The sequence below is a fragment of the Podarcis bocagei genome (genome assembly GCF_964188305.1).
Source record: "Podarcis bocagei genome assembly, chromosome: 16".
NCBI lineage: Eukaryota > Metazoa > Chordata > Lepidosauria > Squamata > Lacertidae > Podarcis > Podarcis bocagei.
The window spans coordinates 31,872,628-31,894,165 of NC_138142.1; the positions used below are offsets into that span (position 1 = coordinate 31,872,628).

General features: G+C 46.8%; 2 protein-coding genes across 9 annotated transcripts; one reads left to right on the top strand and one right to left on the bottom strand.

Moving 5' to 3' along the window:
- Nucleotides 1-28: 28 nt before the first annotated feature.
- LOC308575470 (rho guanine nucleotide exchange factor 11-like) lies at nt 29-8,181 on the top strand. Of its 5 annotated transcripts, none has more exons than XM_081174188.1 (12): nt 29-179; nt 862-1,067; nt 1,740-1,915; nt 2,912-3,058; nt 3,830-3,909; nt 4,238-4,363; nt 5,239-5,356; nt 5,866-6,044; nt 6,143-6,218; nt 6,969-7,136; nt 7,242-7,329; nt 8,059-8,181. In XM_081174188.1, exons 2-12 carry the CDS (start codon nt 1,036-1,038, stop codon nt 8,132-8,134), a joined length of 1,266 nt encoding a protein of 421 aa, XP_081030314.1. In that variant the 5' UTR covers nt 29-179; nt 862-1,035; the 3' UTR covers nt 8,135-8,181. The 5 variants fall into 5 exon arrangements, with proteins under 5 accessions (XP_081030314.1, XP_081030317.1, XP_081030316.1 ...); XM_081174191.1 differs by having other exon boundaries at nt 44-212; nt 2,977-3,058; XM_081174187.1 differs by having other exon boundaries at nt 49-212.
- Nucleotides 8,182-10,179: 1,998 nt separating this feature from the next.
- On the bottom strand, nt 10,180-15,964 carry NUDT22 (nudix hydrolase 22). Of its 4 annotated transcripts, none has more exons than XM_081173391.1 (6): nt 15,676-15,964; nt 12,499-12,996; nt 12,031-12,141; nt 11,822-11,919; nt 11,143-11,164; nt 10,180-10,558 (listed from the first exon to the last, which is right to left on the bottom strand). In XM_081173391.1, the coding sequence occupies exons 2-6, from the start codon at nt 12,964-12,966 to the stop codon at nt 10,454-10,456; spliced, it is 804 nt and encodes a 267-aa protein (XP_081029517.1). In that variant the 5' UTR covers nt 12,967-12,996; nt 15,676-15,964; the 3' UTR covers nt 10,180-10,453. The 4 variants fall into 4 exon arrangements, with proteins under 4 accessions (XP_081029517.1, XP_081029514.1, XP_081029516.1 ...); XM_081173388.1 differs by having other exon boundaries at nt 11,071-11,164; nt 15,676-15,943; XM_081173390.1 differs by lacking the exon at nt 15,676-15,964 and adding an exon at nt 15,263-15,617 and having other exon boundaries at nt 11,071-11,164.
- Between the last annotated feature and the right edge of the window lie 5,574 nt (nt 15,965-21,538).

The window sequence follows — 21,538 nt, forward strand, 5'->3', positions numbered from 1 at the left end:
CCAGGCTCTAACTGACTCTCAACCGACTCCCTCCCAGCATTCAAACCACTTTTCAAATGCCGGCTCAGCCAATCATCACTCACCACTAACATTCTACCTCCCCCTTCCTATTGAACATTACCTTACATCTTCTAATATACCCACCTATTTATGCAATGTCATCTCAATTACTAGTACAGGTGGACATGCATTATTCTATACGAATGTGCCAGGTGAACACAAGGAGCACCCGCCTCAGTCCCTTGTTCAGAGGGTCTGTCAGGGAGGAGAAAGGGATTCCCACATCTCTCTCCCTGGAGATAGCAAACGAGGAAGGGTAGTTGAAATTATAATATACTGGAGTGTAGCGGTTCGTTCCGGACCAGGGTTCAAATCCACACTCAGCCGTGATGCTCACTGGGTGAGCTTGGGCCAAGTCTCAGCCTAGCCTACCTGACAGGGCTGTTGTGCAGATAATTTGGAGGTGGGGGGGGGGGAGAGCGCCACATACAACTCCTTGAGTTATTTCAAGGAAAGTTAGGATTTTCATGTAATCATAAAAGTACCAAGAAAGGTCCCTGGGACCACAGGTGTATCTTGTAAAAGATGCCTAGATGTTGTGAATGTGGGTGTGTACCTAAGTTGAAAGAGAAGTTGGTTCCATAATACAATGAAGCCCACATACTAAAATTAAAAGGCTTTCCTTATTTCCTTTGATGTCCCAGAGGCATGTGGGGCTGGGGGTGTTTAGGGGAACTAACTATAAGGGTAGCCTAGATCCAGCTGCCTGGCCCTGAGAGGGCAGGATGGGTGGTAAATTAAGGGATAGGCCAGGCTCTGACTTCACAACCGACAGTGGGAGCCTTCATATTTGTTTCCCAGGAGGCCTGGTGAGGAGTCTGCTTGGAGCCTTGAATCAGGGGAAAGAACAGACACTGGTCTTCCTTGGCTCACTTGAAAGTGCAGACATCTTACTTTGGATCCGCTGAAAGCATAGACATCTGTGTTCCTCAGTACAGTTGAAAGTGCAGGCAATTTGTCGTTTCCCATTGCACAATGGGAGGCTGTTTGTCCTCTTTTCACAGAAGGTAAAGTTGGGGGGTAGGGGAGAGATCTTGAAGCTGGGTGGTCCCCTATAGCCAGTTTTGAAGATGCTCATCGGTTATTAGACCCTTGTAACTCCCATGCTGGCTGGGGGCTTGTAGTCCGACAACATCTGGAGGCCATGGGGTTGAGGGAGGCCATTTATATGGAGTGGTCAGGAACACAAGGAACACAAAGGCCCTCCTGTCAGTAGGAGGGTGGAAGTGGTGGTGATGGAGAAGGGAGAGACACTCCTTGTTTGCATTCAACATGCTTCCTGTCATTTATTCCCTCTCTTCCACATCCACAATGTTCACTGCTGGCCAAAGTCATGGAAGAAGCCCCAGAGGGACTTAAATGCAGCTTGAAAGCCTTTCATATAAAAACACTCCCTTGGGTCCCACTGAGGTATCATTGTTATTTATTAAATTTATTAATCACTTGTTACTAAAATGTCTCAAAACAACTAAAAATACAAAATACAATAAAATCAAATGGTAAAGTATACATAATATGCAAAATGTCTGTCCACCAAGAATGTGACAACGGAAATCCGTGTCTCCTTCCTTAATGCTATGATTCCCAAGAAAGGTCCAAAATCAATGTATGAGGCCAGAGAAGCTTTAGCAGACCCTCTTTTGACACCCTGCCTCTCCCATTTGCTCAATCCCCCACAGGAACATCGAGACCCCAAACTTGTGGTCCACCTCAGACCCCTCCCTCCCCTCCTTGCTGGGGGACGACCTCTTCTATGTGTCGGACCTGAGCTCACAGAAGTGGAAAGACACTGTCGGCCGCCATGTTGCATCTTCCCTGCCACAGCGGGAGGTTGACCACCAGGAAGCCATCAATGGTGAGGAGGTCATTCTGTGGCTCATACTTTGGGTTACCCTCAGAAAGTCATGGGGCTCTAGAAGGATCTCAACTTACTTTAAGCAAAAGTGGAATAAGCGCCTAGTGAGATCTCTCCTAGGAAGTGGGTCCTTGGCTGTACACGTAGCTTGGAACTTTTTAGTTCTTAAAAATTGCTATTAGTGAAATTCCCTCCAGGCAAGACCCACATGGGTCAGTAAAGATGGACACCCGTAAAGTTCTGACACAGGGCCAGGGGAGCAGGGTGGGAAGGAGGCTTATTGGCCCTGAAGTGTGCTGTAATGTCTCTGAGGAGGAAGGGAAATCCATAGATGAATGGTGTTTGTGTGTGTTGCGCTCGTAACCAGAGCTATCAGCTGCATATTGGTGCCCATGCTGGGGAAGGGACTTATAGCTCAGTGGTGGAGACCATGTTTTCCCTGCAGAAGCTCCCATGCTTGATTCCTGATGGCATCTTCAGGTAGAGCTGGGAATGTCCCCTTCCTGAACCCCTCTAGAGGAGCACTTTCTGCCAAGTACTATAGACAACACTGAGCCAGAGAGTCCAATGGTATTTCACTCAGCTTCCTGCATTCTCATTTAAATCAGCGCCCTTTATCCGATCATGTTTTATCTTAAGTGAAAGGGCCACAGCCCATTGGTGGAACACATGCTCTGCATATAGAAGGCCCCAGGTTCAATATCCGATGGCATTTCCAGGTAGGAATGAGAAGGAAAGACCCCAGAAACCTTGGAGAGCCACCTGCCAGTCAGAGACAAGTAGGCATTGGGCCAGGTGGACCAGGGTCTGACTGAAGAAAGCAGCTTCTTAATGCTCCACCAACAGCAACTCCATGGGCTTGCTACCAGTACAGGAAGAAACATGATCAGTCTCCTCTTGAAAGGCTTTTTTCAATGAACCTGCTTTAGCTGCCTCATTCCTGGATCCTGCTGGGATTTGACCTCTAGCTGACATTCTTCCCCCCTCTTTGCACAGAGCTGTTTGTGACAGAAGCCTCTCACCTGCGGCTTTTGCGAGTCCTGACTGTCTTCTTCTATCAGCGCATGTTTAGGGAGAAACTTCTTTCGCAGGAGGAGCTGGCCCTCATCTTCCCCAACCTCCCAGAGCTGCTGAAGATTCACAGTAAGGCTGCCTCTCTTATTCAGTCGGAGCCCCTTTAGACTAGGCCCCCATCCTGTGTCTCGCACAGATCGTTGCTTGCTCATGGGCGGGTCAGGAGTAGGGTCGCCTCCATCAAAGGCCCTCGCTCAGGAGGACCATTGGAGCAGAAGATCAGAAGAGCCCTGCAGGAGGCAGCTAGATAAGGCCAAAGGGGGCCTCATCTAGACCTGAGCGCAACAGCAGCACTCCTCAAGAACTCCAACATTTCTCAGATAAAAAGAGGGACATCCTATTCAACAACAACAACAACAACAATAATAATAATAATAGTAATAATAATAGTACCCTGCCCGTCTAACTGGGTTGCCCCAGCCATGCTTGGCAGCTTCCAACGTATATAAAAGCATAATAAAAACTTTCCTATACAGGGTTGCCTTCAGATGTCTACTAAAGGTTGTATAGTTACTTATCCCCTTGGCTTAGGGGTCATATAACTCCATACCTTCCAACATTTCACCAATGAAAAGAGGAACGTCCTAAGGAGAAGCGGGACATTCTGGGAACAAATCAGAAACTCGAACGGCTTCTGTAAACCCGGGACTGTCCCTGGAAAATAGGGACACTTGGAGGGTCTGCCAATCTGTAATGGCCAGCTTTGAGGCCCGTTACCGGGGTCATGATTCTAAAAAAAGAGATAGAGACCATGTCTGTCCTTCTCCCCCTCCCATCTCTGCTGTGGCTATTTCCCCAGGCCCCTTTTCTCACCATTCCCTCCTCCTGTCCTTTCTCCAGGTTCTCTGTCAGAATCGATGAAAACACTTCAAGAACAAGGGCCCATCATCCATGAAATTGGGCACTTCATGCTTTCCCAGGTAACAATCCCTGAGTGGCTGGGCTGCTGCTGGTGAAGTGGCTGTGTGTGTAGGCAGTGTTTGGGGCTCCAGTTGAGTTTGACCCCTTGATTTCCTGACCTGCCTGATTCTAACCAGGAAGTGTTTCCTCTCCCCTGCCCCCTTTGACCCCTTCCAGCTAGGAAAGTTTTTAATGTTTTATGTTTTATTGTATTTTTAATATTCTGTTGGGAGCTGCCCAGAGTGGCTGGGGAAACCCAGCCAGATGGGAGGGGTATTAATAATAATAATAATAATAATAATAATAATAATAATAATAATAATAATAATAATAATTCATTTCCCCCAGTTTGGTGGGCCTGCACGTGAAGAGATCCAACAGGCTGTCTCTGACTTCTGCGTGAACCAGTCCAAGGCCCTGGAGCTGATCGAGACCAAGCTGCAGAAGGACACTCGATTCCGGCTCATCATTCAGGTATCTGTGTGCTCATACGCTAAGGAAGGGGGAGGGAGGGACTGTCTCAGATTCTGGGTCTGCACTTTCAGTGCGGAGTGCAAGAGGAAGTCCTTGGAGGGCTCTTTCTCCATTCTGGAGGGCCAGAGGCCTGTCCTCCTCTCCCTGCTACCCACCCTGAATGCGGTAGTGCTTCTGAATAATGCTTGCATCCGCAAGTGGGCTTCCCACAGAAATCTGGTTAGCCACTGTGAGAAGAGGATGGTGGACTAGATGGGACATTGGCCTGATTCAGCAGACTCATCTTACGTTGTTCTCCCCTTCGCCATACACACACTTCCAGCCTCAGTTTTTACAATGACAAGACAGCTCCACCATCGACTCACGCAGTGGCGTAGCATGGGGGTGCAGGGGGGGCCAGCCGCACCAGGCGCAACATCTGGGGGTTAGGGTTAGGGGGCGCAAATCCACGGGTTAGGGGGCGCAAATTACTTGCCTTGCCCCGGGTGCTGACAACCCACGCTACGCCACTGGACTCACGTCTCCCCCTCCTGCTTTCCTTCTTTTCCTGGGGCATGTTGTTGTTCTTCCTGCCATAGACCCAGATCTCAAGGCTCCTGAAAGCTCTGCACTTCCTCTTCATCAGGAAGGTGGTTCTCTAACTGTCCCCTGGAGGGGTCTTTTGCAAACCTACACCCCCACCATAAGAATAAGAACCAAAGAAGAGCCCTGCAGATGGATCAGGCCATAGGCATCCTGTTCTCACAGTTGACAACCAGATGCCCCAAAGGGAAGCCCACAGACAGGACATGTCTCCAGTCTCCATATGGTCACAGAAGCATATTGTCTGTCTGTCTGTCTGTCTGTCTGTCTGTCTGTCTGTCTCCCCTTCCCAGGAAGCAGAGAGCAACTACCAGTGCCGCCACCATCAACTGAAAGATCTCATCCTCTCTGAAATGCAGCAGCTGACAAACTACCCTTTGCTGCTGGATAATATTATCAAACACACTGATGGTATCTCTGTCTCTACATATTTATGTGTGTGCTGGGAGAGGGAGGAGAGTCATATCGCCTATAATTTGAATGTTATGCTCTGTGACCTTTGGCTGTTGTGGGCTACATGGAGCGTAGCTTATTGTGGAAAGTGAATACACACATCAATGATGATGGTATATGGGTATGTATACACACCCCTCCACTGCTAGTATTAGCAGACGGTGGGGCTGCAGGGTTGCAAGGGTTGTTCAGAGGCCAACTTTCTTATGAGATAACAAGGATTGCTTGGGATTATGTATACCTACTGCAGTGCTGCTCATCTGTCCAAGGTTGTTTTTCCTTTAAATGCAGTGTTGTGTCTGTTTTGTGTTGGGAACCACTTAGGAACCACCCCTGTGTTTCCAAAGCAGCCTCCAAGTTTTTGGTAAATAGAAACAAACTTTAACAGCAGTGTGACAGCCCATCTCTCTCTCTCTCTCTCTCTCTCTCTCTCTCTCTCTCTCTCTCTCTGCACCTTCTTTGCTTAGGGCAGTCTTCAGAGCACCAGAAGCTGTGCCAGGCTCGGGACCAATGCCGGGAAATCCTTCAGTATGTGAAAGAGATTGTGAAGAAGGCCGAAAACCATCATCGCCTGGAGACTTATCAGATGTGTTTGGACACCACCTCGCTGCAGTGGACCACCAACGCACTGGCAGCGGAGTTCAAGGTATGGTCCTCCCCATCGTCGCCCTCTGCCTGAGTTCCTGCTTTAATATTACTTCCCCGCTCTTCAAAACACTGCCTTTTTCTGTCCCGTCTGTCCAGAATATTGACCTCCGGAGTCATTGCCTGATCTACGAGGGCCCCTTGCGCTGGCGCCTGCGCAAAGACAAGACTGTGGGTACGTGGCTGTCAGCCTCACCTCAACGAACACACAAATGTGGCACAGACCTCTCAAAGTGGAGGTTTCTGCAGTTCCTCTCTCACTGACTTTGTTTATATCCCACTTTTAATAGTAATCCAAGTGGGGCAGCCCTGTGGCTTGGTGGTAGAAAGGCTCCAAACCCTCAAGAGAGCCATTGCTGCCAGTCAGACAAATAATAATAGTAATAGTAATAGTTTTATTATTTATACCCCACCCATCTGGCTGGGTTTCTGAGCTAGATGAACCAAGCAGCTTGCAGAAAGTTTGACAGATAAAAGCAATTTTAGAACAAGACCCCGAAAAACAACTAAAGCATCAGCTATTGAAACATCAAAACTTCCAATGGTGTTTGAAATTCTAAAGCAACAGGCGACAGATTAAAAGACTCTCCCAGACAGGCTGCCTTCAGAAGAAGGGCCATCCTAGCTTGGTGACAGAGCACCTGATTTGCATGGAGAAAGTCCTGGGTTCAATCCCCAACAGCATCTCCAGGTCAAGCTGGGGAAAAGACCTCCTGCCTGAGATCCTGGAGTGCCATTGCTGCCAGTCAGTGTGGACATTACTGAGCTAGATGGACCCCAGTGGCCTGAACTGGTATAGGCAGCTTCCTTTGTTCTTCTGACTAGTTGGGCCTTTGGACTGATTCTGCAGCCAAACTCTCCTGATGTTCTTATCTGGATACGCAGAGCTGGTTAGCCACTCCAAAAATCTCTGCCTCTCTCTTAGACTTGCACGTGTTGCTGCTGGAAAATCTCCTGCTGCTCCTGCAGAGGAAGGATGAGAGACTCGTTCTCAAGTGCCACAGGAAGAGGGTGTGGGGATCCTCAGGCACTTGGCAAACGATCAGCCCTGTCCTCAAGCTGAATGTGGTGCTGATTCGCTCTGTGGCCACAGGTAAAATGGGATAAAACCATGTTTCCTTATTTAAAGGTTGTAAGCTAGACAGGTCAGCCCTGGTGTGCTGCCTCTTCCTCCATCTTCTCTCTCCTGTCTGTCCAGATCCGCGAGCTATCTTTGTCATTTGCACATCAGAATTGGTAACCCATCTGTATGAGCTCGTTGCCTCAACACCTTCAGAAAAGAATATGTAAGATTTTTTACCTGTTGTTTCCCCCACAGTTCTGGAACAATTTCTTTGTGGGTGTGGCACATTTACCTTTCCCACTTTCCTGCTTTTTCAGTCATGGATATTTGTTGCTATTCCACTGTTTGCTGTCCAGTTGCAGGCAGAGCTTGATGGAATGTATCCAGGATGTGTTTTGGAGTTGTTTTTACTAACCAGCTGTCAATTGCTCCTCTCTCTGCCTTGCTCTGCCCGGTTTCCTGCTGCCTTTTTCCATTCTGGGCAGGTGTCCAGCTATTTCTGTACATGTGCACACACACCTGTGGTTGTTGTGTTTTTTAAAAAGTGTGTGTGTACAGTGTAGATAGATAGATAGATAGATAGATAGATAGATAGATAGATAGATAGATAATTGTTAATGTTATATTTTATTACCTGCCCTTCACCCTAAGGTCCTAGGGTGTGTGTTACAACAGAACACAATATTAGTAGCAGTTTAAAACAACCTACAGTCACAAAAATTAGGTGGGTCCCAAAAATATCCAGGCAGACAGACACAGACACAGATATAAATATAAATATAAATATATAATATATATATAGATATTGGTACCCCCTCCCCCAAAGATGCTGCTGAGATTAATATGGGGCGTCTCTTTAATATCTGCCTTTCTAATGACAAATCGCAGCTATTCCATTCTTTTCGGGGGCTTTTAGTGAGTCTTTCTCTCCCCTCCCCTCTTTTCCTGGCAGGTGGATGGAACTTCTGGAAGAGGCAGTAAGGCGCGCCAAGGAAAATGCCACCTTGCCCTCAGGGAATCTGAGATAATATTAGCTTCACATGTAATAAATTAAAACCACAGAGTTTTATTAGAAGACCCTTTTGCTTTATTCCACAGACTTTATAAAATGGCAGCAGCAGCAGGGGTGGGGGGATTCTTCAGTTGTACCTTCACCAATTACCCTGCTCCTCAAACACAGTTCTTGCTACTAGTTAAAGCCAATGGGTTGTCGAGCCATTTTCTCATACTAGCTTTTCTGGGCCAACTGAGGTTATCAAAACAGAGAATTCTGCAGAGGGCAACAAGAAAATAAAGGTAGTTGTATCTTTCTTGCAGCTAAGCAGCATCCCCCCATGCCTCAAATTACTGCATGAAAAGTTCTGGCTGTGTGGAGTGTTGCCTTCTTTTACCAATTGTAACTCTTTGAGGCAGAGAACTATTTGCCTCTGTAAACTGTAGGGCACATTAACTATGCTTCATAAAAAGCATCAGAGTTAAGAAAAACGCAATGTGTGTGAAGTTGACCCTAATCTTACACCCTTTTGGAGTCTGATAGATTGGAGTTTTACATGGATTACAGGTTGCCAGCTTTTATTATTTGCCCATGCACCTATGCTTTCAACCGCAGCTTGATCTGCTGGCATTAGCAAGGTGTTCAAGCTAACCTTTCATGTCATTGGAGGGGGAATTCCCTCTCAATTCCTTTAGACCAGTGTTGGCCAAACTTGGGTCTCCAGCTATTTTTGGACTACAACTCCCCTCACCCCTAGCTAACAGGACCACTGGTCAGGGATGATGGGAATTGTAGTTTCAAAACAGCTGGAGAGCCAAGTTTGGCCAACACTGCTTTAGACAGATGAAGCAGCTGTTAAATGTGCAGGAGCAGGCTGGGCCACTTCCCCCTCAACAGTTGGCAACCCACCATGGATTGAAGCCATGTCCGTTGTGTAATGGGGGCTGGGGAGGGCTGTCCCCTGTATAAAGCAGAAATAGCCAAGTAAATGCAGCACCTGAGCACCTCGGGTCACAGCTCAGACACTAATCCACTTCAGGCGGTGGGTGAAAGACTAGTGGGATGGTGGGGGGACCTGGATCCCCATTTGTTAATTGCCTCCAAGCTGCTTGTAATCCAGATAAGCAACGCTCTGGGGGAAGATCAGCTAAATCCCTGAAATGCAACTGCTCTCACGCCACCCTGCTCCCCCTCCCCCAGTTCCTCAGTCTTCTGAGGCTCTTGCACAACTCTGGAGACACTCACCCATAGCTGTAGGGTGATCATGTGCAAATGTAGCATACAGACAGAGGGTCCGGCCTCACTGCCCCTTTTATTCCTGGGAGGGAGCAAGCTTTGTTCATTGAGCGGTTGGGGAGCCCTTCTCATCTTGGGCCCTTTTTACGGCATTTCTTTGCACATTTGTGATTTGCATGTGCAAAAGAAACAGAAATTACTATGAAAATAGAATCACAGTGCAGGAATCACAGCTGAAGATTCCCTGACAGATGCCCATCCAACCTCTGTTTAAAAGCCTCCCATGAGATTGCGTGGTGAGTTTTACTGCAGTTCTGGTTTCTTGCTCTTTTTTTTTTTTTTTTTAGGTTAATGGACATTTTACAATGACTCCTAATTTTAACTGTTTTTTCTCCTCTTAAAATCACTCCAGATGAAGCTCCGCTGGATTAGGCCAGTGGCCCATCTAGTCTAGCATACTATTCTCACAGTGGCCAGCTAGTTGCCTCTGGGAAGACGGCAAGCTGGAACCAAGCACAACAACAATTCTCTTTTCCAATGGTTTCCAGCAACTGGTACTTAGAGGCATTTGCTGTGCCCAACAGTGGAATGGAGTATCCTGGGAAAGGGCATGGCTGGAAGACTGAGCACTCCACCCTGCAACATTGCTTGCAGAATTCACTTCTCTTGGCAAATAATTTGTACAAACAGGGTGCACCAGACCTAGATATATTGGGAAATCTGATATAGGGAGAAGAGGAACCTCTTAGTAACAGAGATGAGAAGAGGATATTGCAGGTGCAGAGAAAGGCCCAGTGCATGCTAGGAAACCTGAAATCACACCATGGGTGAGAAAACTAATAATTAAAAAATAATACTACTTTATTGAGAAACAGGTTGCACAAACAGGCACAGCGACAGGGCTCACAAGGCGCTAAGGTTGGTCTCAGCCAGTGCAGTTTCAAGGGAGGTTTGGGAGGTGAGAATAATCCCACTATCTGTATCCATGGCATAATATTCCTGCTTTGCCAAAGGACTGCTGGTGATTTTGGGGTAACTGGATGATCTGTAAAGTAATTCTGAATAGTCCCTGAGAGAGTAGTTCACTTCCTCAAAGTACCTCTTCCCAATGGGCTTGTCATTGGCATGTGCCCATGACCCCTCTGTAGAGCTCTATGGCCCCTTTGGCTGATGGGCACAGTTCCTTCCAAAAGTCCCCGCTCTGCTCCATTGTCAGGACATCCTGCACACAGAAAAAGGCAGCCATATGTTAAAAGAGATGCAGAAAATGGGGCTGACACTTACACTTTTTGTCCTGTCTAGTTATTTTACTATATTGGGGGTGACAGGGTCACAGTGCCTTGGCATGCAAAAATGGGGGCGATGAACTTCATTTTAATGTATTCTAATTAACTCTAAATTGAGTCCAGAGAAGGCATATGTTTCTTTAAAGGGGCCTTAGCACTTGCCAATGGGGAAGCTAGGAGGTTCCTGTATGCTTAGATGGCTGGCTGTCCAATCTTACCAATATAAACTAGGAATTGGGTCCCAAGAATTATGTGCATAATCAGAGTTCAAGGACAGCCAGGCAAAAAATACTCAAGGAGGGTGTGTAAGGCAGGGCCGGTGAGGGGGTGTGGCTTGGGAAGAAGCCTAAGGGCCAGACAGAGAGGCCTGGAGGGCCGTATTTGACACCCAGGTCTAAGGCTGCCCACCCTCGAGCTACACACTTTTGCCTCCAGCTCCAGCACTTACCTCTCTGTCAACAAAGATGATGCTGGTTGACTCTTGGGCCTCAGGGCCCCCGATAGCATAATGGTGCCTCACCTGCTCAGAGTTGAGACTGCACCTGAATTAATGAATGAATAGCAAAGTTGAGAAGAAAGCAACCAGCGAAGCTGAGAGTGGGCGTAGGGACTAGGAGCTGAAAACTAAACTGGGGAGACTTTGGGCCTGGAGAAAGAGGTGTCCATGGCAGGGCCCACACTGTGGGGTAAAGAAGGAAGAAGCTGAGGCTGTACCCTGATGGGGCAGCTGAGCTGCAGGACAAAGAATGGATGAGCCTCTATTGGGTGGAGCTCAATGGAAGAGTTTCTAATATTGAAGGGCAAGCTGTCTCCATACATACTTATGTACTCATGCATTGTGATCTACAGAGGGCATTCTGTGGATGCCACCATCATCAAAGATGAGGCAGATGTATACCAGAGAGAGGGCCTTCTTAGTGGTGGCACCCCAGTTGTGGGACGCTAACTCCAGGGTGATTTGGCTGGCACAGCTACCTTATTCTCCTTTCAGAGCCTGGCAAAGATCTTTCTTTAGGGTTGTTTCCTACAGTGTTGCCCCATCAGCTCATGGAATCATTTGGATATAATGCATAAAACAAAAACATTCTTAAGCAGGAAAAAAAATCAATGCACTCTTCATAACTAACCACAGCTTGATACCGGGATGATAGTGAAGAGGGAGGCCTACTATTCAGATCAAGATTCAGCACATTACGTACCTGATGTAGAATTCAGCACTGCAGCGGCCTGCGCTGGTCTCGTTCCGGGCTATTCCGAGCAACACTGGGCTGCTGAGGGTGGGCAGTGGAAGGTTCACCTGGGAAGGGAAGGAGGAAGCTGGTTCAGAGTCACTCTCAAAAGCTGGTTCAGAGAGGAGGGGAGGGCAGCCTAGTCATTGGCCGCTCCCCTTTCCCTGCCCTCTCCTCACCTCATCCTGGATCTCTCGCAGCACAGAGCAGAACAACTCCTTGACCACAGATTCTTCTGGGAGGTCCTGGTGACGGACAGGCCCCTCCAAGGCGGCATCTTCCATGACAACCTGCAAAGCGAGGCACAGTAAGAAGAACACAGGGCCATTCAAGGAACACAGCTCCATTCTCTATAGCCCAAATGGCTCTCCAGGGTTTCAGGCAAGGAGGCTCTCTCTGCCCTACCTGGAGATGCCAGGGATTGAACCTGGGACCTTCTGCATGCAAAGCAGATGCTCTGCCTCCAAGCTAAAGTGGCAGGAGAACTTCCAAGCTGTGGTCCACCTTAATTAAGCAGATGGACTCAGGGGAGCCCTTGGGATAAGCTACAAAGCTGATGCCTGTTGTATTGCTTCTTACAATACTGAAATTTGACCCATTTGTTAACAGCAACACCCCCAAGACATAAAACCAGGCATTCCATCAACCTGCGGTTCAGGGTGGCCTCCAGGAATGTCGATCTTCCCAGGCGCCTCCCCTACGCACTGACTCCGCCGCAAAAAGACAAACTTGTCATCTGCTGTTTGCAGCATGGCGCCCACCCCCAGGGGCTCGGCGAGGTAGGCCTGGCTGTTCCCCAAGTCCTCGCGCCCACGCTCCTGGAGCTGCCCAGCTGCGTCCGCCAAGTTGGTGCCCACAAAGTCCTTGTAGCAGGTGAGACCAAGGCAGAAAGTCAAGATGTCCCCTTCCAGCTGGATTGAGTGGAGACGGAATTTGGCTCCGTCAAAGAGCCATGGGCTCTGCTGGCGACGTGCCACCCAAGCTGTCTCAATCCGGGCCCTGTCGCCAGGGAGTGGGCGACGGTCATACAGTGGGGAGAGCTCAGCTCGGACCTGAGCCTCTGTGATGCCCTTGGGAGATGGGCACTGGAAGAGGAGAGAGATATCAGGATCCATCTTCTGCCTGCTCTGTCCATCTAAGGGCACCTGGAAGATAAGAATAAAAGTTATCCACCCATATCCCCGGTCTCTTTGCCACAGTAGGATTGCTATTGTGGTTTTCTGGCTCTGCTCCTGTGCCTTTTGCAGCTGCCTGATGCACAGAAATCAGTAGGAATTAAAAATCCCAAGAGCAAGGTTGCCAACTTTTTGTATAGGCCCAGCTCCCCCGCCTCTATAAAGCAGCTCAACACACTTAAACTGTTAAATCATTTCCTGGTATGTCAGGCTGCTGTTAAAGGCACAGGAGCAGAGCCAATAAAAATCCTGACTCCTTTGTTTTAATATTCAGATCTGTGCAGCTTTCTCCCACCCCCACAGAAGAAATTGTGCCCAAGTCATTAAAAAACAGCACCGATAGAAAGTAGTGACTATGGGTTAGAGCAAGGACCTCTTGGCTCCCTATCGCCCAGGAGGGCGTGACATGAAGTATGCACTTTGCACAGAAGCCTGCAGTTCTCACATGCAACCCTGACTCTGCTTTGGGGTTCTTTTGACTTTTGAGATTTAAACGCACTTGAAAACTTGGCACCCCAAGGGTTAACAAGGACCACAAAGATAAATCTAAATCAATGTCATCCTTATCCAAAAGGGAATTAGCATACTCATTAAAAATACACTAGCAAGTGTTAATTGGCACAGACACTGAATTAACAATAAGCCAAGTCTGAGAGAGTTAGAAATCAATAAAAGAGTCAAAACAGAGGAACCTACCTTATATTTGACTGAGTCAGGCTGTGCCTACACCATAAATTTAAAGCACATGACTTCCCCATAAGAATCCTGGGAGTTGTGGCCTGTTAAGGCTTGCTGGGAATTGTTACTCTGTGAAGGGAAAATTACAGGGCCCAGAGGTCTTTCAGGGAAATAATGTGCTTTAAAGATACAGTGTGTACACAGTTGATTTAGTTATTGTAGGAAGGGTGAGGGTTAAGAAGGAAGGTGTGGGATTTTAGGTGATTGTATCTTGGCTTCACACTTCCAGAAGGTGTCCGATACACTTTAGTTTAATTTTAAATTTACAAGGAGTAAGAGAGAATGTACAACTAAGTAGTACAACTAAGTATTTACAGTAAAAGAGACAGCACTATGAGGTGTTGAAGCTCAGCTTGCTGGGAAACACAGGCAGCTGCCTCATACCATGCCATTGGTCCATCTAGTTCAGTATTGTCTACACTGACTGGCAGTGGTTGTCTACGGTTTCAGACAGGGAAGATCCCAAGCCTTACCTGGAGAAGCTAGCAGTTTCTGCATGCAGATCAAATGTTCTACCACCGACCTACGGCCCCTGAGTTACAATAATATAAGCTGTTTTGTTTCCTCTGCGGGCCAGAACAAAACCTCCCATCCCAGGTGCAGGTTACCATTCTTATAGAATAATCTGGACTTTAAGGGTACTTTGAAACAGACTTTCTCCCAAGCAGCATTCCCTTCCATCAAGTCCATATGAAGGTTTAATCTCAGGCAAACTGACAAGCATCCTTCCTCACAGTAACTGGACTACGAACTCTCCTTGAGCAGCTGGAATGGTCATAGATAGTTCAGAATATCACAGCAGCTCAGCCAATACAGATTAGAAGTCGAGTGTGTGTAGACTTCATAGAATTATAGAGCTGTAGAGTTTGAAAGGATGCAAAGTGTAATTTAGTCCAATCCCTTGCAATGCAGGAATCAAGAATCCCTGATCGATGGCCATTCAACCTCTGTTTTAAAACCTCCGATGAATTAGTCCACCACCTTCTGAGGTCGTCTGTTCCACAGCTCTGTCTGCTTGTGTACCAATGGCTGCTACATGACATCAGAACACTAGAGGTCCATCTAGCAGAGTGAAGGTGAACCTGTGGCTCTCCAGATTTGGCTGGACTTCAGCTCCCTGACCACAGGCCAGTCTCACAAGATCTGAAAGACCACAGGTTCCCTATCCCAGATCTACCACCACCAGCTGGTTAGACATTTCTGAGAATCTCACAGCCTTGCCTGGTATAAAGTAATCAAGGGTAGACTATCTGTATACTCGGAAGCTCCATTTGACTATAATCATGCCTATACTGCAATCTTTTCTCGATCTGTATGATTTTATTGCTTGTTTCCCCGACAAATAAAAAACATATCCCTTTCTTTCTGGTAGGCTGGGAGGAAGCAAGACAGGAACTGTTACTACCCAGGGGGGAACAGATGGGTTCGCTTGCCACTTTCCCCCCAGCTGTTGAAAGCGACGTGAAGCCAAGATTAGCACACCAATTAAAACACATGCCTGTTATGCTCCGGACGTCACAATGGAGCTCGCTTCGTATGCTTTATTGGTGTTATTTGTTAACCGTGTGCTTGCGTGCGCGCGCGCCTAGCCAAGACAATCAGCGTTTAATCTGCGCATTTGCTAACCGGGCACATTCCGGGCTGCCTAATTAAAGTCGCCTATTATGCAAGTGACGGCGACGCCACGTCGGTTCGATCCGGATTAACCCTCGGTGCCCCGCGCCACCGGCAGGGGAGCCTGCGAACTACGCGCGCGCCCCGTTTGCAGGGTGCCCACGCGCGGTGCTGTGCGCCCGCCCGGGCAGGCGTCTCGATTTCATTCTCCGCTGCGCTACAGCGAGATCGGAAAGGGGGGTGTGTGTCTGGAAAGGACCGAAATCGGGGGCCTAGCTAGCGAGCCAGGCTCCTTACCTCTCTGCCGCCGCCTCCCGGAAGGAAGTCTGCTTTTGCAAAGCCGGCGCTGCCTGCTGCTGTGTCTCTCCTCGGCTCCGGGCAGCTCCCGAACCGGTTGCTTTATCAGCCTGCCCCCTTGTCTGATGCCGACACGCTTCTTTTCCAGGATTAGGCTGCCGGAAAAATCAGTGAATCCAATCCTTATGCCTTTAACATTACTACTACTACTACACTACTACGAGGGGAGTAATAATATTAGTAAGAACTCAGTCGCTAGAGCATGAGACACTTTATCTTAGGATCGTGGGTTTGAGCCCCACGTTGGACAAAATATTTCTGCATTGCAAGGGGTTGGACTAGATGACCCTGGGGGGTCCCTTCTAACTCCACAATTCTATGATTCTACTTATTAGCGCAGTGTTCCGGTTCAGGATGCCAATCTAAGCCAGCCATGCTTGTTTGGAAGGTATGCCATTCCATTCTCATCCTCTCACCCCTGCCCTGCATTTTGTGACCACTAAACATAATCCATTTACTGATTTTCCCATGGTGGGTATCTGGTTAGCTACTGCAAGAACAGAATCCTAGACTGAATGAGCCACTGGCCTGATACAGCTCATGTTCAAATGTTCACTAGGGCCTACCGTGACATGTAAAAGCAAAGTAGGCTTTTTCCTACCTGGAATAATTTTATAATTAGAATGCGAACACATGTAGATTTAATCGATTAAAAACTCCTACATTTAACCAGCTAGGGGCTTGTGGCTGTCCCCTTCCCCCGCTTTCACATCAAGCGCCTTCCCTAGTCCTCTCCCTGTCCCCTGCCTCCGCAGAGCACAAATTGGTTTGCACTAATCCCATTCTGACACCAGTGTGTAATAAACGCAAGCGAGCTGATTGACAGCCTCCATGAGCTGGGGAGCTGCTGGTTATGTCACAATTTAATACAGGAGAAGAAAATTGCCGAATGAAGAGTTTCATTTGGGATTGAGACGGAGAAAAGAAAGAGACTGATGAATCTGATTAGGATCCTGACAGCAGTAACAAGGAAGATAGATGAAACCGTCGAAATAGATAAAGGAAGAAATCCTTTGAGGCAAAAACACCAGAGGAACTGGCCCAATGCCACCTTGCAACTAAAGTGTGTATATGAGAGTTTTATCCTTTTATGGGGGCTTGTTGCTCTGTGCCACTAAAGTACACCCTTCCCTGCTTTCTTTTATTGCTATATGCTCTGGAACAATAGCTGTCCTTATAAATGCTAGTTCCTAATGTATTTTGTCACTCTGAAAATGATAGAATGATATGCCAACTTTGAGTTTCTCAGTTTTTTATTTTCCCATCTTAAATGAAGTTCACATTTCTACAACAATTTGTGATTTAAAAAAATAAATCCTCATGAAACTTCATCACCATTCTATTGAGAGTTTCTCCTAATAAACACATTTTTGTATGCTTTTATTTTTTTTACTGATGGGCACATTTTTGCAATTGATTCCCTCTTAATGCCTTTTTGTATGCTATTTTAACTAATGCAGCCATTTCCCCTAATACAGTATATCTTACTTTTTGTAAACATGGTTTGGAGAACTGTATCTCAGAATTCAGATAAGTTCAAATTTTGAAGGGTGGTTGTGTTTTGCTTCACATGCTGTTTCAGAAAATGCAAATTAGATAGATTATTTGCCTTTAAATGAGAACTGAATGAAATCCCTCTCTCATTCCTAAGTGTGACCAAACACAGCAACAGACAGCCCATGACAAGCCATGATTCCTGATGTGTGTCCAATGGTTATAGCAGAGAATGCTGAAAAGCCCATCTCCCCCTAGCTCCTTACCATTCACAGTCTCACAGAAAGGCATCTTGATGGTTTGGCATGTGTGGAAATTAACATTACTTTCCAGCCCCCATTTCGTTTGTGCTAAATATCCGCACGCCCCCTCTGGCAATAGCTTCATTCAGTAAGAGCTTTGACCCCCAAGAGGATATGTGTAATCTGATTTGTAATTGGCACTAATTAATTTTAATCTCAGTGGGAACACTTCACAGGGGGTGGGGCTGATAATAACTGGGGGAGGGAAAGGAAAGGTATACATTCAGTTCCTTGCTGTATCCATAAAGGACGCTGGTATATTTATAGGCCAAAACTGGAGCGGCCAATTTTTCATTCAGCCCCTGCTCTTCTGCCATTTCAGTCTGCAGACAGTTATTTGGGAAATAATCTCGGGGAAATTCTCAGTGCTGTGGGAAAAGATTCAACTGATTATTCTGTAGCGCAAAACTGACTAGCAACAGGCTGGGCATTTCCCTCCCTACTCAGTTGGCAGCCTTAAGGCCAACTAGATTGTGCCCTGGAATTGCCTTTAAACGGATGCAGCATTTTATGCAGACTAATCTTTTCAAGGCAACTGACACAACAATGCGTCCCACAGCAATGAATCCTGCCAGAAGAAAATAAAATAAACATAACAACCCTATTGCTCTGAACTCCCTATATCCCACTTCCTTGCTCATCCCAGCTTGATGGAAGCAGAATGGGACTCTGTGAAAAGCCAAAAGCCGGAGGAGGGTGCCAACTTTTGAACCATGTTTTGTCCAGAGCGCAGATTTTGGGCACTACTAAATGTTCCACCGGGAAGGTAAACGGCGTTTCTATGCGCTGCTCTGGTTCACCAGAAGCGGCTTAGTCATGCTGGCCGCATGACCCGGAAGCTGTATGCTGGCTCCCTCAGTCAATAAAGTGAGATGAGTGCCGCAACCCCAGAGTTGGTCACAACTGGACCTAATGGTCAGGGGCCCCTTTACCTTTACCTTTAAATACAGTGGAGATTGCTCTGTTAAGATAAATGGAGCTCTGCCTACCAACTTCAGTCGGTGAACTAATATCAGTGTACTGGAAGAAGCAAAGATCACCAGTGTTGAAGCAATGATTCTTCAACATCAACTTCGTTGGACTGGTCATGTTGTGCGGATGCCTGATGATCATCTTCCAAAGCAACTACTCTATTCTGAACTTAAAAATGGAAAGCGTAATGCTGGTGGTCAACAAAAGAGGTTTAAAGACTGTCTCAAGGCAAATCTAAAAAAATGTAGTATAAACACTGACAACTGGGAAACACTGGCCTGCGAGCACTCCAGTTGGAGAACAGCCTTTACCAAAGTTTCGAAGGCTTTGAAGACACTCGAACTCCGGACGCAGGGTAGAAACGTGCTAAGAGAAAGGCATGCTTGGCAAATCCACACTGTGATCAACTCCTGCCCGGAAACCAATGTCCCCACTGTGGAAGGATGTGTGGATCCAGAATTGGCCTCCACAGTCACTTACGGACTCACTGTTAAAGCCGTGTTTAAGGAAGACAATCTTACTCAGCTACGAGTGATCGCCAAAGAAAGAAGAAGCCCTCAGGCATCCCCCCCAACTCTACCTGCCTGTCTTATTTGCAACTGTTCCAGAGGCTGACCCTGCCTGCCAGCTTCCTGCACCTGCATCTCCGTGTTGTCCCTTGCAGAACAAAACTGGAATTAGTTGGTTCAGCCTATTATTGGTTCTGGATCCACTTGCTGTGAGGACTCCCTACCTTCCCCTCTATCAATTCCAATGGGCACCAGCCACCACTAGTTAAATGACAGCAAATTTTCAGTTAAATTCATTTACATTTGAAACTGGGTTGTTGTTCCATTGTATTGTGTGTGCCATGGAGTCTCTTTTATTATCTTTCTAAAACATCCTGCTAAGCCCGAGACACTCCCTGCCTGATTAACAGCTAAAGCAAATGAAATTTTATTGATTCATTCATCAACGTGAATACAAAGCAAGGTAGATGTGGGATAATCAGCCTCATATAACCATCATGCTTAGGTCTAATTAATACCAGGCTTAGCTCACCTTGAGTGGGAACAGGTAATCAAGTCTTTGTTCTCCTTCCAGTCTGCCTGAGAAATTTGGCACGTGAAGGGGTTTTGAGCTGGCTGCTGCAGCTCAGACTGCATGGCTCTTACAAGTCGTTGTTGAGTTCCTATACCAATAATTTAGGAACTTTCACCACTGTAACTAAGCCAAGTTGTACTGCTTGTGTTTTCTGACTGATGTATGGAAAAGCACATGAACCTGACCTTTGGCATGTTTGTAAAGAAACAATTTTTAACTTACCAACCTTGTCTTTTTCTATGCTGGGGGAAGAGTGGACTACTTTGGACTGTTATAAAGGTCTAACAGCCTATATTTCTATGTTTTACTTTGCTGCATGTTTTGTGGTTTTAAATCTCTGCTGGTGTTCTCTCACCAAAGAGTACTTGCCACAATCTTGGATCCTGGCATCCAGGGATTCTCCTTTTATATGACTAATTTTTCCTTGCTGACAGACCTCAAGGTATTTTGCCTCAAACCTCTGCTTCTGGGGTGGCTGGTCCTTTTTCCAGATACTCCATGGAAAAATCAACACAATCTAAAAAATGCAGACTACAGAAGTTTATCTAATCCCAAAGGCAGTTTTTATACTTTATTTATTTGCTACACAAAGCTGGCATCTGCTGTCTGCTGTCCCAAAGTTGTTTCAGTTGTTTGTGTTCATCTAGAAATCGATAAATTTTAAGGGTTGTGTCCAAGTAACTCCAACTTAGAGTAGACCCACCAAAATCAACTGGTAACTTTCATTTTCCTCAAGCCTGGCTGTGAAATAGATAACAGAACACAATGAAGGCCACAAAGTAGATAAATAAGAGGAGTGTCTGTCCGAAAAGGAAATGAGAGAAATGTTTCCGGGCTTCTTTCTTGAAGTATTTCTCCAATTATGTCAGCATAAATGGAAACCAAACACAGCCTGGCTGGATTCAAGATAGTGCCTGTCATGGTAAAAGTCTTGCTTGCTTTTTAATTTATTGCCTGCTGGGGAACATCTGGCTTCATGAAACAAATACTCTACAGGGGATTTTTCTACCTAAAGGGTTGAAAAACACACCGCACATATTTCAGTTATGAGGTTTGCTCACATACGATGGCCACTAACACAGATGGCTTTAAAAGAGGAATAGACAGATCAACGGAGGGGAAGGTTATCCATGGTTACTAACCATGGTGGTTATGTTCTGCCTCCATTGTTGGAGGCAATATGCCTCTGAATACCTGTTGTTTGGGAGTTGCAAGTTTGGAGAGTGCTGTTGTATTCAGGTCCTGCTTGTGGACTTCCATTGGGGCATTTGGCTTTGCCAGTGTGAGAACAGGGTGCAGCTAGGCTCTTCTTATGTTCTGTGGGGTGTGTATGCAGCTTGTCTCCGTTATGCTTATATATTTGCAAATAAACCAAATATCAGAAAAACACCATTAAGTCTATTGTCTTCCTTTTTCAAATAAAACTGAATCTCCAAGTTGTACAGCCTCTTGAACATCTCACCATTCCGTCTCTCTCTATGCTATAACCTCACCTTGACACCATGTGGGGGTCCTGCCCCTCATGACAGTCCCTGCTCCCTTGGCAACAGCATCCCCTTTCTGACACTTCCACTAAGCAGCCCTGACTGGAGCCATTGTAGGGGGAACCCCAGGCAAGAGAAAAGGGACCATTATCCCTCCCCTTCCCTTCCCCAGTGAAAGGGTGAAGTCACTGTAGCAATTTTGACAAAAGTGGGTTTTGTTGGCAAGAGCCCCTCCTGCACCCTCTTCCCTTGGCTGTTGGCACCATTCCCACAACCTTTGTGACGGAGGGCTTGTGATCTGTCCCCAGCCTTCATTTCGAGACAGCACTGCTTGCTGTGGATCTCCTTTTCAAGTCAAGGCAGGCAGGTTTGGCTGAGGCCCTGGCATTTCCTGCCCTTTAAACCCCCTGGATTTAGCTTGTATTTCATTTGCAATTTTTTTTATAAAAAGCAAAGCAGCATTAGCAT